The sequence below is a fragment of the Tamandua tetradactyla genome, chromosome 4, assembly GCF_023851605.1.
Source record: "Tamandua tetradactyla isolate mTamTet1 chromosome 4, mTamTet1.pri, whole genome shotgun sequence".
NCBI classification, from domain to species: Eukaryota; Metazoa; Chordata; class Mammalia; order Pilosa; family Myrmecophagidae; genus Tamandua; species Tamandua tetradactyla.
In genome coordinates this window covers 200,220,706-200,243,749 of record NC_135330.1, presented here as the reverse complement: position 1 = coordinate 200,243,749, position 23,044 = coordinate 200,220,706, and the positions used below count along the sequence as shown (strand labels likewise).

The following is a 23,044-nucleotide window of genomic DNA, read 5'->3' as shown; positions in this document are numbered from 1 at the left end:
ATAAAACTCACATACATATTTAAAGAAAATGTGAAATCTATTAAGTCACATTGACCTGAATTTGAAAAAAAAAGTGACGTCAGAACAGACTGTTTCATCTCAACCAAGTTTCAACTCCTTTTCTGCTCCTCAATCCAGAAAATATAAAGAATCCCACATGCAGCAATTCTAGCGAATACACAGACTAGGTCATAGAATCAAAGAAAACCACACACTCACCAAACATAAACACTAAACCAGTACAAGTGGACAGGTGTTTATTGAAAGTGTTTTTTCTCCTCAGTGACCTCACAGTTTCACTGGAAGATAAGGTACAGACTTCGACAGCTAAGTGCACACTACCCCTTGTGCCCAGACGTGTGCTACAGACGATGGCCAACATGACCTTGGGTGTGGTCCAGGGAGCAGAGGTACAGTGCAGTGGTTCTCCAAGTGTGGACCCTGGACCAGTGGCCTAAGCATCAGCTAGTGGCCTGTTAGAAAGGCAAATTCCTGAGCCCCTCCCCAAACCTACTGCATCAACCATGTGACAGCGCCCAGCAGGCCGTGATTTAACAAGGCCTGAAGATGATTCTGATGCCCCCAAGACTGAGAACCAGTGGGACAGAGGGTCCTGGGAGTGCTGATGGTTGATGGTGCCCAGCTAAGTGGCTCTCCAGCAGTACCATCATTAGAAGGGAACCCCTCAGCCGGGCCTTTCTCCTTGCCCAGAGATGGCACCGAGTGGCTGCCGAGCAGCGTCCCAAAGGCCCGGCCCCTGGCCCAAGGCAGAGCCCCTCTCAGTTGCTATCCTAGCTCCTGGGGATGGGCCGCTGTGCAGCGGGACTGCTTGGGACATTGCAAATCACGTAATAAACATGGCCTATTATTTGCTCTTTTTTCTATCAATTTAATAATTAGAGAAATGTTTCAAAAACACTATTACAAGATACAAGCCAAACATTTCTTGGCTCTGGATTACCTAGGAAACTAAACATAATCTGTCAATAAATTACCAATATCCTCTCAAGAAATGATAAGACTTCAGTTTTAATCAATTGACTTAAATTTAACAAGCATTTTCGTTTGCTGAACAATAATTGTACCCCTAAGACTGCTGGGAGATGATTATTTAGTGGAATCCATGCTAGAAAAAGTGATACTGGTAAAACATAATGTCTTCCTAGTGCCCTTTATTCCAGGATCCTCAGGGAATCTGAAAAGCATTTCAGTAGGAAGAGGATGATGAACACGTAGCGCAGGACAGGAGGTTCTAACAGTGGGCTTCGCTAACAAGTATTTAGTTTCGGCTTTAGTGAAGCTTCTCGCTAAAGCCATCACCCAGATCTTCAGTGCTCATGGTTAGTATAAACTGGCATCCCCAATATAGATTCCAAGATGTTGTCAAGGGAGGAATTTACAGGAATATATCCAGGTATGCTGGTTTAAATCCATAACGGACGCTAGAAAAGCCAAGTTTTAATCCTGATCCTATCTTGTAGAGGCAGCCATTTCTTTTAATCCTGATTCAGTATTGTTGGGTGGAAACTTCTGATTCGATTATCTCCACTGAAGATATGGCATGCCCAATTCTGGGTGTGACCCTCTGATTAGATGGAGATGTGACTCTGCCTGTTGAAGGTGGGTTTTGATTAGTTTACTAGAGTCCTTTAAAAGAGGACACATTTTGGAGAAAGCTGGGGGCTCACATAGCCAGAGAGCTCTGGAGGTGAAGAGAGAAAATGCCCCTGAGGAAGCTGTTGGAAATAAGAAGCGAAAGACCCCAGCAGACACCAGCCACATGCCTTCCCACCTGACAGAGCTGTTCCAGACCCACCGGCCTTTCTTGAATTAAGGTGTTTTCCTGATGCCTTAGTTCGGACATTTTTATAGCCTTAGAACTGTAAACTTGTAGCTATTGAATCCCCTTTACAAAAGCTGCTCCATTTCTAGTATGTTGCATTCCAGCAGCATTTAGCAAACTAATACACCAGGGATGTACCTTTATAAGTCTTTCCAACTGTCATTCTATCTATCTCTGTATAAAGGTTCGTTTTGCCTGCAAAATCATCTCCTCTTAATAAAAATCTTTTAAGAGTTCATTTAAAGTCCATCTCTTCAACGTTTATTTGGTGCAAAATTTGCATTTTCAGTAACACCCTATCTAATTTAACTTGTATGGTCATCTTATTCACACACTATAACTTCATGGAACCTTGAATAGGGAGTGAGATCTTACTGGTTTGATGGTGTGATGCCCTGAGACATCCCAGAGTAATTTGGGCAAAAGATTAAAAGTATTTTCAAAGTCCCCTTGAGACACTGGGGAAAAAGGTAGAAATATTAAACTGCCCCACCTGGAGAAGACCTGATATTCTTTTTTTTTTCTTTCCTTTGTCAAAATTTTTATTTATTTATTTATTTTTTATTAATTAAAAAAATTAACTAACAAAACATTTAGAAATCATTCTATTCTACATATATAATCAGTAATTCTTAATATCATCACATAGTTGCATATTCATCATTTCTTAGTACATTTGCATCGATTTAGAAAAAGAAATAAAAAGACAACAGAATAAGAAATAAAACGATAATAGAGAGAGAAAAAAAAACCTATACCTCACATGCAGCTTCATTCAATGTTTTAACAGAATTACATTACAATTAGGTAGTATTGTGCTGTCCATTTCTGAGTTTTTGTATCCAGTCCTGTTGCACAGTCTGTATCCCTTCAGCTCCAATTACCCCTTATCTTACCCTATTTCTATCTCCTGATGAAGACCTGATATTCTTGCAAGCACTGGGGACTGCCCATCTGATAGACCAGGCCCTCGACCTTGGGATTCAACCCTATGAAGCTTATTCCTGCAAAGGAGAAGCTAAGCCTACTGATAACTGTGCCTAAGAGTCACCCCCAGAGAACCTCTTCTGTTGCTCAGATGTGGCTGTTCTCTCTAAGCGAACTCACTACCCTCCATACTATATGGAATCTGACCCTCCAGCAACATGGGACAGAACTCCTGGGATGAGCCAGGATCTGGCATCATGGAAATGCGAAAACCTTCTTGACTGAAAGGAAAGAAGAGAAATGAAACAAAATAAAGTCTCAGCGGCTGAGAGATTCCAAATAGAGTCAAGAGGCATTCTGGAGGTTATTCTTATGCAGTATACAGATATCCCTTTTCAGTTTTTGGTATATTGGAGTAGCTAGAAGGAAACACCTGAAACTGTTGAACTGTAATGCAAAAGCTTGGTTCTTGAAGATGACTGTATAACTACAGAGCTTTCCAGGCGTGGCTGTGTGATTGTGAAAGCCTTGTGGCTGATGTATCGTCAGATGAATAAGAAAATAAAGACAAAAATAAATAAATAATGGGGGGATGGGTGGTATGGGATGTTTTGGGTATTTTTTTTTTACTTTTATTCTTATTCTTTTTTTTTTTTGGAGAAATGAAAAAGTTCAAGGATTGATTGTGATGATGAAGTCAGAGCTATGTATGGTACTGTGAATCACTGATTGTACACTTTGGATGATTATGTGGTATGCAAATATATAAATTACATTAAAAAAGAAAGCCAGCCCATCTCTTCCAAGAAGGCTTCCTGAACTAGACTATTTCATACTAACCTCTAAATTTAATTATACTTAATGGCACTTAATTGCGTACTTCCTTGCGTGGTCTAAGTGTTTTCATATACAACTCTTGTTCTCATAATTAGACTTTAAATGGCTACAGTGATGGTGCTCAGACGCCATGCTTCAGAGCCACCTGGCAGGTGTGTGAACCACACAGCTTTGGGCTCAGCTGGTCTGGGGTAGGCCCACTAATTTGCAGCTCTATAGGTGAGTTGCCAGGCGAGGACGTCACAGTGACGTGCACTCCCACATTCTGGTATTGTGCATAACAGCATTTCTTTCTTTCTCTCTTTTATTTTGTTGCCATATGTGCTGCCTTATTTCAACCTAACTGTCCCCTGAGTAAAGCTTCTCCTAATCTCTTAGTTAAGTAATGGCTTCTAGAGCTGCAATCTAAAGAGCTTTGTCCCTTCTCCCGTTACAGTATCTGTGGCTTCTGACTGGAACTGCTGGTGTGCATGTCTGTTTTCTCACTCTTCTATGAGTTCTTCAAAGGCAAAAATCATACTTTACTTGCCTCTGTAGTCTCAGGGCCAAGTAGAGCACGCAGCACATAGCAAGTGCTTCGGAATGATACAAGAGAACCGACCCAATGACCCCGCATCTCCAAGCCAGAGATGCTCTCCCTCAGCTCTCCGTAACTCTAGGCCTTGTCGGTCCTGAGTCATGCTGCACACAGTTACCAGTTAATTCTCCTAAAACACCATGTTGCATTCCCTTCTACTTCTAAACTACACTGAATCCGAAAAACCCAAGTTAAGACTTTCTGCAACCTGGCTTTTACCTCTAGCTCTGCTCTAGAGATGCGGGTCTCATGTTCACTGCACACATTACACTTATTCAACTCGCAGAAATTTCCAGAGCTCTGCTCTGCTTTCTCCCAAGCCAAAAAAGCCTTTAATTCCTCTGCTTAGCTCTTGCAGCAGTCATAATTTATAACAATTATTCACTACTTAACATCGGTTGTCTTAAAATGCTCTCTTATTTATGTATATAGCATTTGCCCAACTAGACTGTAAGTGCTCTGAGTTCTGGCCCTGATTTGTTTTCATTGTTTTTATTTTATTTTATTTTGTTCTGGCCCCTATTTTATACTCCCTTTATCCCAGGGCCTAGAACACACCACGTTTTAATGTTTAGTTACGAAAATGTAAAGAAAGTACTCAATAAATTCTTAAAGTCAGTTGAGTAAAATAGGACCCAGCGCCTCAAGAGAGAGCAGGAAGACACTTTTAGGCCTCTTAGTGTCTGCAGGCTCTGGCCCAGAGACCCAAGGAGTGTCCCAACAAGAAAATAGCTTCTCCATCTCTCTGCTGCTTGCACCTGTTTCTTAGATGTGGTCATGGTGAAAGCCCAGCCTGGCCGCCCTCTTCCCAGAGGCAGAAAGCAGCAGGGAATGAAGGAGGTGGCAGCAAAAGGTAAGGCTCTGTGCCATATCCTCGGGAACAGACTCAAGGCAAGTGAAGTGCCATGGGAAGGGAGGAGATCGGAGGTGCCATTTAAAAGAACGAATGAGGGAACAACAGGAGATTTTTTATTTTTTTCCATGAATTCCATCCATCCACTCTTGAGCAATTCATAGAATTCCCTCACAGACCAGCACAACAATGCAAGATGAATGCTGGCTGAACTGCAAGCTGAGCTGGGAGCAGGGCACATCACTCTCTTTTCCTGTTCTACATCAGCAGCCCCAAGGCATCACCAAGGAAAAAGTTATGCGTCTGCCTAAAGGTATACACTGGGTCTGCATGGAGCATGAAGAAGAGAGAAAGAGAAAATCGAACCCTTGGGGGATGTGGAAAAAAATACTGCAGAAGACCATCAAGAGAATATTCTCTTGAAAAATCAAACAGAGATCCACGTCAGTGAAAACAAAATCCTTCAGGGACATGGAGGAAATTTTAATAGAGAGTTTGAGATCTTTCTTATGATGCAAAAAGCTGTAGAATAATCTTTTATCAATTTTATTGATTTTAATCCTAAAATAAAAATTTAGTAGTAGTCTAGATTATGAATAATAAATTGCATTGAAAAAGATAAGGAATGAATGAGAAGTAAAATTGAGTCAAAGTTCTTATCTTACATGGAAATGATAAAAAAAAAGTTGATACATTTTAGAGTTCAAATTAAAAGAACTATAGTTCAGAGAGTTTTAAAAAATTTACACCTAAGCTCTAGAATAATTAATAACAGGATGTCTATGTTCTAAATCAATAAAGAGGTGGGGGGAAAATATTTATATGGCTGAAGAAAAACAAAACAATTTAAAAACATGAAGGCATTGAAAACAATAGCATAAAATAAGCCAAACATATCAGTTATTACAATACATGCAAACATATTAAACATTGCTATCAAAAGATTAAAAGCCCAAGATAGAGTTAGAACCTGAAATTCTACCTCTACCCTAGGAAACAAAGCTGGCAAAGAAATGGCAGAGCAGGGACTCTACCCCTCTTCTCTTTGGCAAAAGGCTTATGCTCGTTTTATTAACTCAGGTTCTTTACCTCATACACTAATGAAATCAGGCTCTTTACATTTCAGATGATTATGTTAATTTATCTACATATGTAAACAACATGCTAATTAATAGAGGAAATTGAATCTTTTATCTTTGAGGAGTAAAAAGGTTTCTCTAAGATGTGTGTGAATGATGATACATATAAATATAAGATGTATGTCATGAAGATATATGTATATAATTGCGATACATGTATACAATATATAATAAAATATGATAAATGTAATAAAACAGTGCTTCAGTTGTTCTAGTACCTTATTAGCAAAGGCACTAACATTACAATATGTACTAAATGATTAAAATGCAAAAATACATTTCAACGTTTCAGATGACTTTTTTGATCCCTTCTCGTTAATGACATTCTCCTGCCTACCTATTTAACACGTATCTATAGCATCCATATTTAATACATACCTATAGCACCTACAGTCATACAGATTTAGAATAGTATTCCTTTTTAAGCAATGATTCAGAGAACACTGCTGTGAATTCATGGTCTGAGCATTCATTCATAACACAACAGTAACCATAGGTAAGCCTATATATTTACGGAGTTATATCAACACATCTGATTGCAAAAAGCTTTTGTAGAGGCTGATTTACAGAAGTGAACGCTTTATAATTCAACATGAATAAGGACTTTAGATCTTATTTGGGGAAAAAAAAAGAGGTACTTAAATCTCATTGACATGTTGAACCCTGACAACCACTGATTTAGTAGGAAACCCAAGCTGCTGCCTTCTTTCAATTTACAAGCCTGGTGCTGGCAAGGCTGATGGCAGTTACTCATCATTTAGAAAACATGATCTGATTTTATGTTTTTACTTGAAGACTTTGAGGAAGAAACAACATCGTGCTATGACCCAGTCATCCAGGACCCACATGACATCTTCTCCTCTCTACCTGCTCATGCTAGCAATAACAACATGGTGAAATCACATTTTCCCATTATTGTTTCCAGACACTCTCTGGCAATGGTTTGTTGACTCTAATAAACCTTCAGACAAAGCTGTCAGCAAAGGAGATGGCAGAAGGAGAGCAGGGAACAGCCTCTTCAATAATAAATGCATCTGCAGTCTTTGAGTTAGCCTGGACAGTTTCTGCTGAAATTTAATGTGAGTGCCTCAATATTTATTCTAGTGCTAATAGTCAAGTATTTGAATTTCAGAGAGAAAAATGTATTCTATCAAATCATATTACTAATGATTTTGATGAACATAAACATATTATGAGATTAAAGAATGAGTTATCTTACCTGCGATAGTATTAAGAAACATCAAATATTCAAAGTTTGAAATCTCCCTTCTTTGCCAACGTTGAGTCATATTGGAAGATTTATAAAGTTGTCGTGGAGTGGCCAGTGAAATCCTCCTGTCAATTAAGCATATCATAAAAGACATGGTTCCTTTTAACTTATGACTTAAAAATTCAATATTAACTAATATGTTGGTTTGATACCATTCAATTTAGAATAATTTATGGCCTATTTTTCCTAGATGAATTAAATATAATTAATTGTAGAAATTAGCAATAACTAATAGAGAAGATACATCTAAGCAACTCTGTTTTGTATAATGGATATATTACAGGTCAACAAGAAGAAAGGTAAAACTACTCAGCATAAATCATTTATGGTATGTGGAGTCATCTGAAGCAGTGTGGCACTGCTGCTCCATGCTAATCAGCCAGGCAGGGAGCTAGTCAGGTACCAACCTAAACCTTAGATAGTGGTCGCTGCTCCTGAACCCTGTGCACCTGCCCCCACCCACACATAGCACACCTGTGCATGGCCTCTACCTGAGCAGATACTGCAAATGATGCAAAACATCAGGCAGACTGGCAAACCTGGACACAACCCACTGGTTCAGAAGATGGCACAGCAGAGGAATGGCTTAAGGGAGCGAACCAGGATAATTTGTGCAAATGATGAAACTTCTGAGGGTCAAACTGCTTATCTAGAAAAGACTAAGAGCTGGCTGTATTTGTAAAAGTACGATAAGGTCACTGAATTTCTAAAATGATTTCCACTTAAGACAGAGGGTCCCAAACTTTTTCAATTCATGGCATCCTATTAGCAAAGGCACCGACAATACAGTAAATATTACATGATTAAAATGCAAAAACATTTCAGTATTTCAGACGACTTTTTCCTCCTTTCCTATTAACAAAGTTCTCTTGCCTATCTACTTAATAAATATTTACATCTTAACAATTTACTGGCTATCAGAAAATGTAATATTCATAAATTGAAAGAAACAATGCTATTTTTACTGTATTCTTATAGAACCATAATCACTCCTTAATGGAATGTGTATGACAGCTTCTCAAGTCTTGGAATCGAGTCTGACACCCCTCCCCCCATTTCCTGTTCCACACTGATTTTTCCCCTTGTACTGGCTTTTTATCACAGCAACCACCAAAAAATCAGTTTCAGAGAGATAAGATGTCATCGAAAGGAATGCAGCACTATGTATGGCTGAACTCTGAACTAACTTGGAGTACCAGTCTCTCCAGTGCCTACCAGACTGTTACTGTGCTTCCCTCAAAGTATCCAACACCCTGTGCATGCTGTGAGCTCACAGCTATGCCCCACGGAGAGAAAAGCACATGGTTTGGGAACCACCCCTGTGCAGGCTGAGAGCTCACAGCTATGTCCCATGGACAGAAAAGCACATAGTTTGGGAACCACAGGCTTCAGAAGGTTTTTGTCACTCAGTGGATTGTTACCAAATGTTTCTATTCATGTGAAATCTGAATAAGCATTGTCCTGCACATAGTAGGAGCTAAAATACATGTTAGTTGATGGAATGGAGGCAGGGAAAGAAGGAAGAGGTAAAGAAACCCATGTTATCTCTATTTCAAATCTGAATTAAGAATTCTAAGAATAACTATATGTAACTCAATGTTTAAAATATTAACTTAATAAACTGCAGCAGCCTGTTCACAATTATAATTTGGGAGGAGCTTTCTTAGTTACATTGTTTGAGAAAATAGACCCTATCAAATCCAAAAGAACTGCATTAGTCTCATGATTCATTTACTTATAATGGTAAAGAGTAAACATATTTAACATTTTAATCCTGTAATTCAGTGCATTTTTCAAGTAAGTTACAATGCGGTTTTCACAGGCCTACAGAAAGGGCTTCAAGATTTTGATTCAGATTGGCACCAGTATTTGGATTGACTCAGGTACACTTCCACCCGTACACCTGTGGCAACATGCTAAAATGTTTTCTGAATTATCAAAGAATCAGTACACTATGCTTAGTCTAGTTTGCTTGTGTCAGTATTATAACCATGCTCTTGGGAATCTGGTAAAGTTCTTATGTGTTGCATGCTCAGTCTGCTAAAAGCAATATATACAGTGAAGTTCTGAATTCCTTTGTTGACTCTTTGAACCCAGAAAATTTAAGAAGTGAACTGCTGATCTGGAAATAATTCTGACCACCAAAAAAAAAAAAAAAAAAACGCAGCCCCAACCCAACCCAACCCAACCCAAACTGCTTGGTGGTAAACTGTAAGTAATGAGAGCCACTGGAGAAAGTCATCATGCCATTCTTAGAACATGTAATAGTGAAGAAAAGAAACGTGGGCATAAGAAATAGACTAAGAAGGGCAGACTATGAGCAAGTCCGGGGAAAGGATCGGTGTCTCTGCTGACTCTCTGTCCTTCCCACTACCAACTCCTCGAGAGCAGAGGATGTCTCCGCCACTGCAGTATCTTCAGCATCTAGCGGTGCGGCCTGCCCGGGGGTGTGTCAGGGAGTTCTCACCACCGACTTGAAGTATCATCCACCCTAAAAGGCAAGACCACTGAAGAGAGACCTGAGGCCAGGAAGTTAGTAGTTCAGTCACAGGAAGAGGAAAAATGGGAGGCAGAAAACCAACTGGGCTGCTCAAAGTGTCCGGTAACGAGTGTAGCTATGAGAGTAAGTGCGCTTGGTACACACTCGGGCTACATCAGCATTGGAGTCTAAAACGAAGATAAAGATGCCTGCTGAAATAAAAACTATTAGGTATCATAACAAACAGTGACCATTTCAAATCAGGAATCCCATGAATACAACCAGGGAGTGTCCTTCGGAATGGAACTAAGTGAAGAATCTCAGCAAATGCAGAACAAACTGATGGTAGTGACTATCTGAACAGAAAACGTGTTAAGCTGAGGCGGGCACTGGGTGGAGATCAGAGAACAGGACATGCCTGCTGGAAGCTTCCATCATGCATAGGACCCACACGAGTCACCTGGGCACGGTGCCCAGAACAGAGATCCAGAGGGTGGTGGGCTGTGACTTCGGGGGTGAGATGAATCACTCTTCTAAGTCAAAACTTTCCTTTGTAAAATGGGATATGAACCTCTGCTTTAAGAATTTTGTTGTTTTAAGATTTAAAGGAAATAATGAGTATGAACGAAAGCATGACGCACAGTCCCTGGCGCGTGGAAGTACTCAATAAACAATACTACTAATATTGATTAATTAAATGGGCATTCATTAGGCTACACAGGCTTAATGGAAATATTCCCTTTGTTTTAAACCTTTGCTTACGAAGCAGCAATCTGATTTGTAACATGACCTCAGCTAAGAAGTGGACTGAATTATTCTAGCAGATATACCTGCTTTGAAATTGATAAATTGGAATTTTCATTTATAAATCAATCTGTTATAGGTTTAGCTTACAGTAAGTTCCCCAGAGTCTGATAAATTCTGTTTAAACTGGCAAAACTCAAAGACAAGAGAGCCAAGCCAAGACCGAATCCCTGGGCCTCACTGGTTCCACAGTCACCTGCCGGCAGATAGTCTGGACTTGTAGGGTCAATCCACCATCCCCTCCGGCTGGCAATTTCCTAAATGTAACAAGATCTCACACATCACAACACACACGTCCATGGATGTGTGTCTCTGTCCATCCATCCATCCATCCACGTGTGTGTGCGCACGTGTACAAGGCAGAGAGCATGTGTGTTCACTGTGCTGTCTACCTTACGAAGTCCTTCACTCTATTATCTCAAGAGGTTCTTGTGATGTCTCTTCGCAAAGGCACCGCCCCTGCCCCACGGAACATGGAAATGGCCCTTCTCTGCCTGCTGCGGTCACTCCTCTGCCAAGCAGGGGCTAGTGTGTGCGATGCACCAGGACCAGCGACTGTCCCTTGACTCAGGGTCCCCTTCTGCTACTTCTAAGGCTACATATCTCTAGAAATACGCAGAACTGAACCTGCAAGGATATTACTGGGAAACTAGCCTCCTGGGGGAAAAACAGCAAGAAGGTGTCATCAGAGAGAATGGCTTATTAAGGAACAGAGAAACTCAAACTACTGAATTTCTGTTTTGCTTCTGGCTTTCCTGATAAAGAGAATGCGCTTCCAACTGTAAAGGGGAGACCAAATGTGGCGAAAAGGACAGTGATGCCTAAAGTAGGGAAGGAAGACAGTGTGGAGTCTGGTTGTTTTAAACGGATTCAGGTGCAAGCCAGCCCAAGCATCCTGGAGGGAATTACACGTCTCCAGGGAACCTTCGGGTCATCCTGGAGAAAGTGTATCACTGAGAGACATCAGGAGGCAGGAGATTCGTTTTTGAAGGAAAACATCAGATCCAGGTAGTAACTATTTGTGAGTTCTTAATGTCAAGTCCTGGAAAAATTCTTGAATTGATGATTAAACAAATGGCTAGGAAGCACTTGGGAAAGGAAATAATGATTACTATGAGTCAACTTTGATTCAGTAAGAACGAATCTTGTAAAACTAACCTCAGTTTCCTTTTTTGACAGACTAAATGCATTTTCCTTCAGCCTGTATTTTATATAAGGGCTTCGCTATCTACTAATGTCTCCATTTAATCTTGCCATTCTACTAGCAAGTATCCTGAACGTGTGCGGACCTGTCAGTGAATCACTTCTGCGGCTGTAAGGCAAGGTAACGCCAGTTGAATAGCACCTGAAAAGCACCTCAGTAATTAGGCTCTGTGCTGGGTATTGTAGATTAAAAGATAAACAAGACACAGTCCCTGTCTTTAAAATGCCTGTAGTCTATTTAAACGAAAATTGACAAAGATTAGTTTTCCTTTCTATCTATGCAGTGCCCTGAAATAACCCTCAGGAGAATAAAAACCTAACTATTAGACACTGCTCTACAAAAGCCACTCTCTCCCTTTCCTCTGTGTCCACGGAAACCCCGTTTGGTGCAGGCATCAGGTGCCAAGGAGGGCAGAGGGATTTTATTTCCCTAACTCTAGGGGAAGACTGGGCTAAGCCAGTAAATGCACTCCCCTTTGCCAGGGATTATTTTAGGGGTGTGTGGGTGACCCCATTCTGGGCAAACAGACCTGAGATAAAGATTCCTGACGGCTTCTGAGAAACGTCCTCCTTCCTAGAACAGAGACGTTCAAGGAGAAATCCTGTGTGTCCTTTCCCTACCGTGATACAGGGAGGTAAAGACGTGGTGTGGGAAACATGAGGCTGTGTGAAGGCTGCCCTCACCAAGCCTCTGAAGGAGGCGCATCTTCTCTATTCAAAGAAACAAACAGAAGCTATCGTTCCAGCCACCTGGGGTCAGGTATTTGGCTACCTGTAGCCAAAAACAGACTAACTGATATCGCTTGTCCATACCATGTTTTCTACTTGGACTACTAGATTTCAATGAAATAAGATTTCAAAATACATACCAAGATTTTTAAAATACAAAGATGAAAGGTTTAGGACATGGTTAAAATGACATCATAATTAATGACTATCAATCTCAATACACTTTAACAGTTTTATTACTTGAATGAAGAGGAATGTATATATAGCATTTATAAAAGCATAATTTATATGCTAGCACCCAGCAATTAATCACAAATATGCTGAGTCTTTTAGAATGACTCTTGCACGATCTTAAAATTCAAAAATGTTTTAAGAATGTGCTAGCTATGATATGCAATCAACTCTTTTTACTTCCTCATTTATATGAGTGTTTTGGGTTAAATGAGAGTATTCCCTAAGTATTTTGTTATTCTTAAACAGCTGTGCTTCACAATCTCTTTCCCTACAAAGGACCTGAAGAGAAAGAAAAGTCTTAAGCCCTCAAAACAAGCATACTGGTTATGACTATGCTTACATTTCTGTCATACTGAGATTGAAACATGTTAACAACCCATAGATAACGGATAATATAAAATTACCTGGCTTGTGGCAGTCCATAGCTGGTGCCCACGCCAACCCGAGGCAAGCTATAGACGACTTTTTTTACTGTTGCTTGATCAGGGAAATTAAACATAACTGAGGCTGCAGTGAGAAGAAAAAACATGATTCAGAAAACCACAGGAGAGCTAGTCATCAATTTCAGAAATCATTTTCAGGTGCCCATCATGATTTATCATAAAGGTAATACATTTTCTTGGAAAATCAGCTTCTTGTAGAACTGCATCCAGGTGAAACTGAGGGTTAACATCGTTAAACAAATTTAGTTATTTCTTTATTTATATTTTATTTATTTGTTTCAGTAAGAGCATATCAAAGAAAGAAAGAAAACAGCAAGGGAAAATCAAGACAGCATCACACCATGTAAATGAATAATATCTGAATATAAGCACATTTTCTCTCATAATATTTTAAGGGACTTACTTCGGTTTGCCATAAATACTTCCAAAGCAGTGTTTTGTAGGAGATAACGTCTTGAAAACACAGCTCGTATTTCGCTGAACATCCATTTTCCATGAAGTCCCTCAGTGTATGCAAGAACCTAAAATAAACAGTTTCAAGGGAGGTGTCAACCAATAAAATATGTATCTAAGGCTTATTCTGACAGCATCTTAGTCAGTGCTGTATCTTCCTGAATTCATGCTATATCACAACATTGTCAATCATTCGATTTTTTATATTTGCAAAATTCTGCCTTTCTAAATTTTCTTGGTTGACTTATGAGGATATGAAGGAGCAAAAAAGTTATTCATTCAAGGTGACCCTGGGACTTAAAGAATGTAGTAGGGCTTTTGGCTTTATATGTAATAATTGGGTGACCACTTGTGACATACACAGTTGGTTCTTTTCCAATCCTACTCCTGCCCCTTCTTCCTTGCTTACTAGAACTGTGTAGCATGAAAGCAGCCAGAGCTGATGCATGTATGAGTGGGTGTGGCTGTATTTTAATAAAACTTTATTGACAACAACAGGACGAGGCTGAATGTGGCCCAGGACCACAGTTTGGCTGATCCATCGCCTAAGCCAATCATAGCAGTACTATTCCCAACTTTCCCAGATTTCCTTGCAACTGCAGAGAGGACATTTGGCCAATCTCTGGCTAATGAGTTGGGTTCGTTTCAGAAAAGCTTACAAAACAAGTCATATGCAGCTGGCACATCCCTTTCTCCTTCTCACTTAATGAAGATGTATGTGATGGCTGGCATTGTAGCAGCCATTGCACAACCACGAGAGGGAAGGCCAAGGGAACTGCAGCGAGGTGGCCCTAACACTGAGCTGCTGACACAAACTCATCAACCATGCACACCTGGACTTCCTGTTCTACGAGAAAGAGAAAACCCTATTTGATTTTGCCACTGTAGCCAGGTCTCCAGCAAACGCATTCCTTCTGGATACACCAATGAATATTAAAGATACAGAAACACATTTTCCACTTGCATTGGCATACTGTGTAATTAATTACACTTATATTTTATCTGGAGAAAGTAGAAAATACTTAATGAGTTTTATATACATAATGCTCATTAAACTTTGAAAACTAATTATGAAGTTCCTTTTCCTATTTCCTTTCTCAAGACTTAATAAAAAGGAAGACTTCTGGTCTTTTTATTTCTTGAAAATTCTATTCTCTAATACCTGAATTCAGTTTTTGTCTTTCCTTAGATATGGGAAGACTTCTGGAGGTGGTCAGATCTGTCTTTAAGTTCTGAGACATTGGAAGCCAGTCAGACTCCTATTTAAACCCTAGCTTTGCCATTTACTAGGTAAGGGACACTGGAACGAGGATTCAACCTCACCATATTTTTGCCATCTGTCAAAACAGTAACAAAACCTGTTACCGGTAGTTTGGGTAAAGACAATGGATATAAAGTACCCGGCACTAGCTATCGTTTAAATTCTGTGCATAAGTTCATATGTCCTTATTGTTGAGAGAACTGGTCACTGTTTGTAACTTCCTAAATGCCAAACACTTCACAGAAAGGTCATAGTGACTTCCTACAGTTTACGTATTTATAAAATCTTAGTTGAGTGCAGTGGTTTCCAAATGTGACTTTTGTAGACCAGTATAATTTAAAAAGGGACAAGGGTGCTGAGACAGGGTTGTTAACTTTTGTTCCATCGAGTAGGAAAAATTTTAAGACAAATCAGTCAACAAAAACTACCTTCCATTAAGATCATTATTTTACTAATAAAAAAAATATATATTAAGTCCATCTGAACACCCAAACAGTAAAATGAGTATAATGGCCACATAACTACCCATGAAAACACTGGTATGCCAGGAGTGTACAAAAAGGCACAAAATATACATTATTTTAATTATATATTATATACAATTACACCTTACATATGACATATACATACATATTTTTATTTATTTTTCTTTCTGGGAAAGAAATAAAGATTTTTTATTAATTTTATAAGAGGAGTTACGGGTTTGTAGGAAATACAGAGCTCCCGTATTCCACCCGACCTCAGACACACAATTTGCATTAGCATGGTACCTTTGTTACAACTGATGAGCCAATAATACAATAATGATACTACCAACTGTAGTTCATAATCCACATTAAGCTTCACTGTTTCATATATCCTATGTTTTTTTAAAGAGTAAGTTGATTCTAGAAACATATATCTTAACAATATTGAGTCTTTCAATCTGTGCACTGCATAGCCTGCTGACCCCCTTGCCATCCTCTGACCAGGAGGCCTGGTGGGAGCCCCGAGTCATAGGGGGTGGGGGGAAGCAGCTCAGGGGGCCGCCGGCTGCGTGGGCGGGGGACGAAGCAGAAGTGCCAGCAGTCTGGAGGCAGAGTGACCAGTTGCGGGGCTACTCCAAGCAAGTGAGGAGGACATCCTTAACTGCACACACCTTGGAAATGTAAAGGAATATCCTTATATCTGATCACACATGGAGGTCATGGCCCATTCTGTAAAAATCTGGGCTTCTGGCCCAGGATTGAAACACGATCCAATGCTATGAAATTGCCTTTATTTTATTTATACCTTTACCGGGAATATAATGCTTTATGTTTCAGGACCTTCTATAAGAATTTGTTTTCCGTTATAGTCCAAATGATCTTTCTAAATCATTATAATCCTCTCCTCTCGACTTGAAATTTGTGGTTTCTCTTTTCTCTCTCACGTTGACCTTCCCACACCATCTGGCTTGTGCCTGCCTCCTCTGAGATTACGCAGGAATCTAATCAACAAATAGTACCTACTTCCTCCTGCTTCATTTTCTGAGAGTCGAATGAACACAATTTTATTACTTCACAGAGGTCATAAATAAGATTATTAAAGCATCCTGATCCCCAGACTTACAGACGTCTTTCTTACGGAAGGCTTTCTGAGGTGGCCTCGCCCGCTCCTCACCAAGCGCTGAGGAAGCAACCAGAAACAGCCCCGGTGGGCCCCGCAGCCCCCAACCCCCCCCACTCGAGCCCCCTGGTCCCCCAGAGTACCCCCCACCACCCCCAGCCCCTGGCAGGCGCTCAGGCCACTTTCACCTTTTCTCTGTAAAGGAGCTAATGTTGCACAACCTGAAAAATACTCATTTGGTGATGGCTCTGTTGATCTCAGATCACCTAACGCCACACGGAACAAGTGTCACGATGCCTTTTTCTCTGAATATGAAAAATCTAGATTTTGCTCCCAGTGCTGTTTCCTGTTCAGGACGGCGCGATGCCGTGGAAGGGGGGGGGGGAAGTGTGGGGACACGCGCGGCCCCGTGCCCACGGTCTTGACCACCAACTGCCCATCCGCGGCTGGGCGGGTGAACTGGTCGCTGGCGCTCGGAAAGAGCCACCAGGCCAGGGGGAGCACCTGTGTGCAGCGTGGAGACAGCGGGACAGAAAACAGTGTGCAGCGGTGCGTGGAGGGATGGAGAACTTAACAGCAATGTTTCCAGACCTTCAACTTCCTGAAACCCATCTGTCTGAAAAAGTGCCTGTGAAGGAAGTACAAGTTCACTTTCTGACCTCCCTTTTCATGTTGCCCACCAAGAAAAACGTAAGATTAAGAAAAGATACCTCTCAAAAGGAAGAGGAGGGAACATTTCCTAATGTATTCTATGAGGCCAGCACCATCCTAATGCCAAAGCCAAGGCTAACATTGCACCTAACGGAGAAAAACTGAGCTTTCTCCCTGACACCAAGAGCTGTTGCCACTGCTACGCACACTGTCCTGGGAATGCTAGCCTCAGCAATTAGGCAAAGAAAAGAAATAAAATACATCCAAATTAGAAAGAAAGAAGAAAGATTATCCCTATTCACAGATGACATGATCATATATATGATACACTGAGAAGAAATTACATGAAAAGTTACTAGAGCTAATAAATGAATTCAACAAAGTGGCAGAGTAGTAAGATCAATACACAAAAAATTAGTGGTGTTTCTACACACCAGCAATGAACAATCTGAAAATGGAATCAAGAAATCAATTCCATTTACAGTAGCAATTGAAAGAGTAAAATACCTAGGAATAAATTTAACCAATGATGTAAAGGACTTATTCACAGAAAACTACAATGCACCACTGAAATTAAATAAAACCTAAATAAATAGAAAGATATTCTGTGCTCATGGATTGAAGACAATGTCATTAAGACGTCAATACTATCCAAGCAATCCCAGTCAAAATTCCAAAAGACTTTTTTTGCAGAAATGGACAAGCAAATTCATATGGAAGGGCTACAGACCCTGAGGCCAAAATCATTCTGAAAAGGAAGAATGAAATCGGAGAACTCATACTTCTCTATTTCCAAACTCAGTATAAAGTCATAGTAACTAAAACAGCATGCTTCTGGCACAAGGACAGCATGTAGACCCAATGGAACAGAACTGAGAGTTAAAGAAAAAAAACACAACAAAAACTCACCCACACATATGTGGCCAAGTGGTTTCTGACAAAGGAGTCAAGTCCACGTGATAAGCAAGAAATAGTCTTAGAAAAATGGTACTGGGAAAACTGGATATTCACCTGAAATAGAATGAAAGTTGACCCCTACCTTACACCATATACAAAAATTAACTCTAAATGGATCAAAGACCTAGATATAAAAACTAAAACTATAAAACTCGCGGAGGAAAAAATAGGGAAAATCTTCAGGACCTTGTATCTGACAATGGATTCATAAGACTTCATACCGAAATTGCAAGAAACAAAAGAAAAAAAACAGATGAAATGAAATTCATCAAAATTAAAACCTTTTGTGCATCTAAGGACCTTATCCAGAAAGTAAAAAGATAACTAACAGAATGGGAGAAAATGATTGGAAACCATGTATTTGACAGGGGTTTAATACCCAGAATATATAAGGAATGGTGCAACTCACTAACAAAAAGATGAACATCCCACTTAAAAATGGGCAAAGGAGTTGAACAGACATTTCTCAAAAGAAGATACAGAAATGGCCAATAAGTTCATACAAGATACTCTACGTCATTAGCCATTAGGGGAATGAAAATTAAAACCAGAATGCAATACCATTTCATACCCGGTAAAAAGGCAAATACTAAAAAGAAGACAAACAGAAAATAATAAATGCCAGTGAGGATGTGGAAAAACAGGAATATTCATAGTCTGCTGGCAGGAATATAAAATGTTGCAGCTGCTGTGGAAAACAGTTGGGAAGTTCTTCAAAAAAAGTTAAACATGGAAACAGCATATGACCCAGCAACCCTGCTTCCAGGTATGCACCCCAAAGAGCTGAAGGCAGGCACTCAGATGGATCTTGCACACCAGTGCGCAAAGCAGCATTAGTCACAGCTGCCAAAAGATGGAAGCAACCCAAGTGTCCCCAACAGAAAAACGGATAAACAAAATGCATACAATGGAATATCATTCAGCTGAAAAAGGAATGAAATCCTGATACATGCTATACCACATGGATGAACCTCTAAGACAGCATGCTGAGTGACGTAAACCAGACACAAAGGGACAGATACTGTATGAACCGCTTATGTGGATTATATGGAATAACTGGAACATGCATAGGCATGGACATGGAAGGGGTGGGAGGAAGGAGGATTGAATGCAGAAGGGGTGCAGGACTTCTGGCTGGCTCCACGGGAAAGTCCTGGTAATGGGTAGCAGTGAGTGAGCTTCAGTCCCACGGAATGGTGTGCTTGGAAGGGGTGGAGATGAGAGTGTGTAAGCTGTACACGTTTCCAGAAATTTAAAAAAAAAAAAAGAGTGACTAAAGAGACAATGACAGTTAAATGTAAGACATGACCTTGGGCTGGATCTAAAAATAGAGGACAAAAAGGCCCCAAGCACATTATTGGGAAATATGGAAAAACTGGAATGCAGACTGTCAGCTTTATAGCATGTCAAAGTTCCTGAATTTGATAGCTGCATCTAAGGTAGTGACCTGAGTGAATATCCTTGCTCTGAGGAAATGTATACGGGGAATACTTTGTGTACAAGCAGCATAATGTATACAATTTACTTCCAAATATTAAGAAAATTGAAAGCTAAATAGACAGAGAGAAGAAGTGAGAGATGGACAGATGATAGAATGATACAGCATATGCAGAATAATGTTAAAATTGGAGGAACTGGTTATCTGGGTGGGGTGGAGGGTAGCGAGTGATGTGTCGGAGTTCTCTGTTTGGGTTTTTTATTTGTTTTTGCAATTGTCCTATAAGTTTGAAATTATTTCAAAATATACAGTTTAAGGAAAAAAAAAAGGAACCTCTGAGATCTGCTGAGGGAAGCCTCAAACAAGAGACAATCCAAAATATTGATGCATGCATTAGGAAAGCGTGTGCCCCTAGCAACAGGGTTAAAAAATCCTTTTGCGAGTCAGATGGCTTCCCATATGTCAGTTGAGAAAAGAAATAATTTAAAAATTATTATAATTACAATTAAATAATTTAGAAGGAGTAAAAAAAATTGAGTAATGCTGATATCATAAAACCTCAACTCTCTGCTATTTACTTATGCGAACAAGGTTTCTCAGCACTTTCACCCGTAAAGGAGAAAATGCGGAGGCCCTCTGACATTGACCCTTGTTATTCTTATCAGTAAGTCACATTCCTCTGTGCATATATGTTCATCATCCACCTCATTTAGAGATGAATTTTCAATATCATTTCACCTTTTATGTTTAAATAGCTGTTTTAAAAATACTATTAAATATATTTATGTTGTTTTGATTTAAGTTGCTGTATGACTAATACTAATAATATTCATAACAATAATTTATTCCAGAATAAAAATTTTAAGCATTTAGAATTTTATGTTTTTAAGAATAAAAAAATAAAAAAACCTAATTCATATGTACATACACTTTTTCCAGATTAACAGGGTGACCAATAAAAGACTTCCAATAATAAAATATCTTAATTAGGTAATTTTTGGCAGGGAATGGAATGGAAATATGAGTTCAAAGAGAAAAAGCAATGGTTAAAATATTTCCATTTTAAAAAGCTTATTTATATATTTTTAAAGGGATGATAGTAATCAAACCACTATTCTACTGATATATTTGATTCTACTGGATATATCTGACATTTAGAACATGCTGTATATTGCTTCCTTTAAAAATGTTTCAATTGATGAAAATTTTCAGGTTCTGAGGGCACTTCTTATATTTATCTATTTTATCACATGCATCTCCCCCAAAAGTCTAGCCTCCATGAGGGTGGAGATGAGAGTTGCCTTCTTTCTTGCATTGCTTACAGAACCTGCACACAGAAGGAACTCTGCCAATCTTTGCTGAATGAAACATTTAAAAATCTAATTTATAAACAAGACTTGGGTGGCAGCCGCAGTCCTCTGTGCCTGCCTCATCTCCACATGCACACTCGCTCACTGGCAACACTCTCAAACGGATGACGTTGGCAAGGCTGCCGCATCTTTGCCCTCATCATGAGTGTCCCCATGTGTAATTATCATATCTTTGGCTGTGTTTCCTCATTTTCTCAAATTTGGCAAACTTTAAAATCTTGTATTTTTTCTTCTGCTATTTAAAAAAAGGGAGAGGGTGAGGGAAGGGAACTAGACTTTACACTATTGGAAAGAAACTGATTTCTCATTTCTAGCATTTACTTTCACGTCCTTGCTGAGTGTGCTAACTTCTCTTGTATTATTCTGTATAGCTACAATTTTTTAAACTAATTATATTTATATGTTGCTTATCTTTTCGATTTTTTTTTCTATTTCAGATCATTTGACTTTGTGAGTTGCAGTTTTCTCTTTGAACCAATTTGATAAGAGGGTCTGATTTTGTAGCTACTGCAAATTGTCAGCACAAATGGTTTCTTCTTTTTGAGAATAATTTAAACTTTTAGGTACAATCAGAAATGATACAACACTGGATGGGCAAGTTGCAGTAATTACAGTCGCAGTAATCGTATTAGTTGACTTACAGAGTAGATATAAAGGAGAAATTCTTTTTCCTAGTGATCCAATTGTGTTATTGGAAGAATCCTTTGAAACATTAAAAACTCTTCATTATGAAAAATTGTAAACAGAAAAGTAGTGAGAAGTGTGTACTGGAGAGAGAAACCTTGATTTTTTAAAATTAAGTTAATCTTTTTCTGCGTTAACTGGAGAAAGTCACATGTAATACAAATAATAGCACATTTTTCTTTCCTATTTATTATAGCTTCTAGCATTAAAAAAAAATTAAGAGTCTGCATATATCATGAAAATCAAAGCAGAGTTTATGGATATAAAGCACATACGCTATGCACATGGTAAGTATTTAATAAGTGGTAGCTATGATGGTTGAGTACAGTATGAATCCAGTATTTAGCCACCACATGTATTCTGCCCATCTCTTCACTCTCTGCCATCCTGAATACTTGCTGTGTCTGCCATGTGCCTGTGCCCCACACAAGGTGTTTCCCCTGCCTAGGAAATCCCTCCCTACCTGTCCTTCTGATACCTTAGCTAGGAGACCCTGTCAATACCTCTGAAAACCTGTAACTCCACAACAATACTCCAATTGTTGATTTATTTGTTAGTGCCTCCTTGGGCTGCTGAATTCATCCACCCTGGAGTCTACCACAACTCAGCACCTATTATTATACGAGGCCATACGCGGATTCTGTATTGTTCAAGTCACCTGAGTTACAGTGTCTGATACTTGCACGTGAAAGTCTTCTGATACAAGCCCTTGTCACCCGAGGTGACCTGCATGCCTCTCTTCTTATGTACGACGATCCTCACTGGTCCGGAGGAGCTGCACGCTGAAACAGCTGTTTTCAACATGCCTGAGGACATCTATTTCACAAACCTCATTACCTGGAAAAGCCAGAGGACACACGCAGTCTCTGAATGTTTGCATTAGCAACTCTGGGAACCTTGTTTCTTCAGCTCTATTTAAATGTCTTCATCCTCATGCCTGATGGCATCTTGATGGCAAAGGCATTCTTAAAGAACTCTTCAGTGATGCAAACCTTTTCTTGATAAGAGGAAGAAGAGGCTCTCAGTGACCCAGCTAAGAGGTGATAAAGATAAGAAAGAATTTCCTGCATTTGGAAACTATTCTTTTAAAGAGTCTCACTTAAATATTCTGCTACCTGGAACTGTGCGTCCGTGTTCATAGGCATTTCTGAGTGGCTTTTTTAGCTCAGGACTTTATGAGAATTGTAAAATTTTACTAGAGGAGAACTGAACCATGTATTATGAAACAAACCTCTCAGAGTTCAGTCACAGTCATATAGCTAGCTACAAACAGGTACAGACGTAACCACAAATGCTTCTTGGGTT

The 23,044-nt window shown here is 39.6% G+C and overlaps 1 protein-coding gene across 16 annotated transcripts in view; it reads right to left on the bottom strand.

Moving 5' to 3' along the window:
• The window catches only part of NBEA (neurobeachin), a 752,331-nt gene that overhangs the window by 108,858 nt on the left and 620,429 nt on the right, over nt 1–23,044 (bottom strand). For all 16 annotated transcript variants that reach the window (XM_077159019.1, XM_077159015.1, XM_077159017.1 and 13 more), the window contains 3 exons: nt 13,742–13,859; nt 13,300–13,402; nt 7,396–7,511 (listed from right to left, as the gene is read on the bottom strand). In XM_077159019.1, coding sequence (XP_077015134.1) covers nt 7,396–7,511; nt 13,300–13,402; nt 13,742–13,859 — 337 coding nt within the window. The remainder of the gene's footprint in view (nt 1–7,395; nt 7,512–13,299; nt 13,403–13,741; nt 13,860–23,044) is intronic.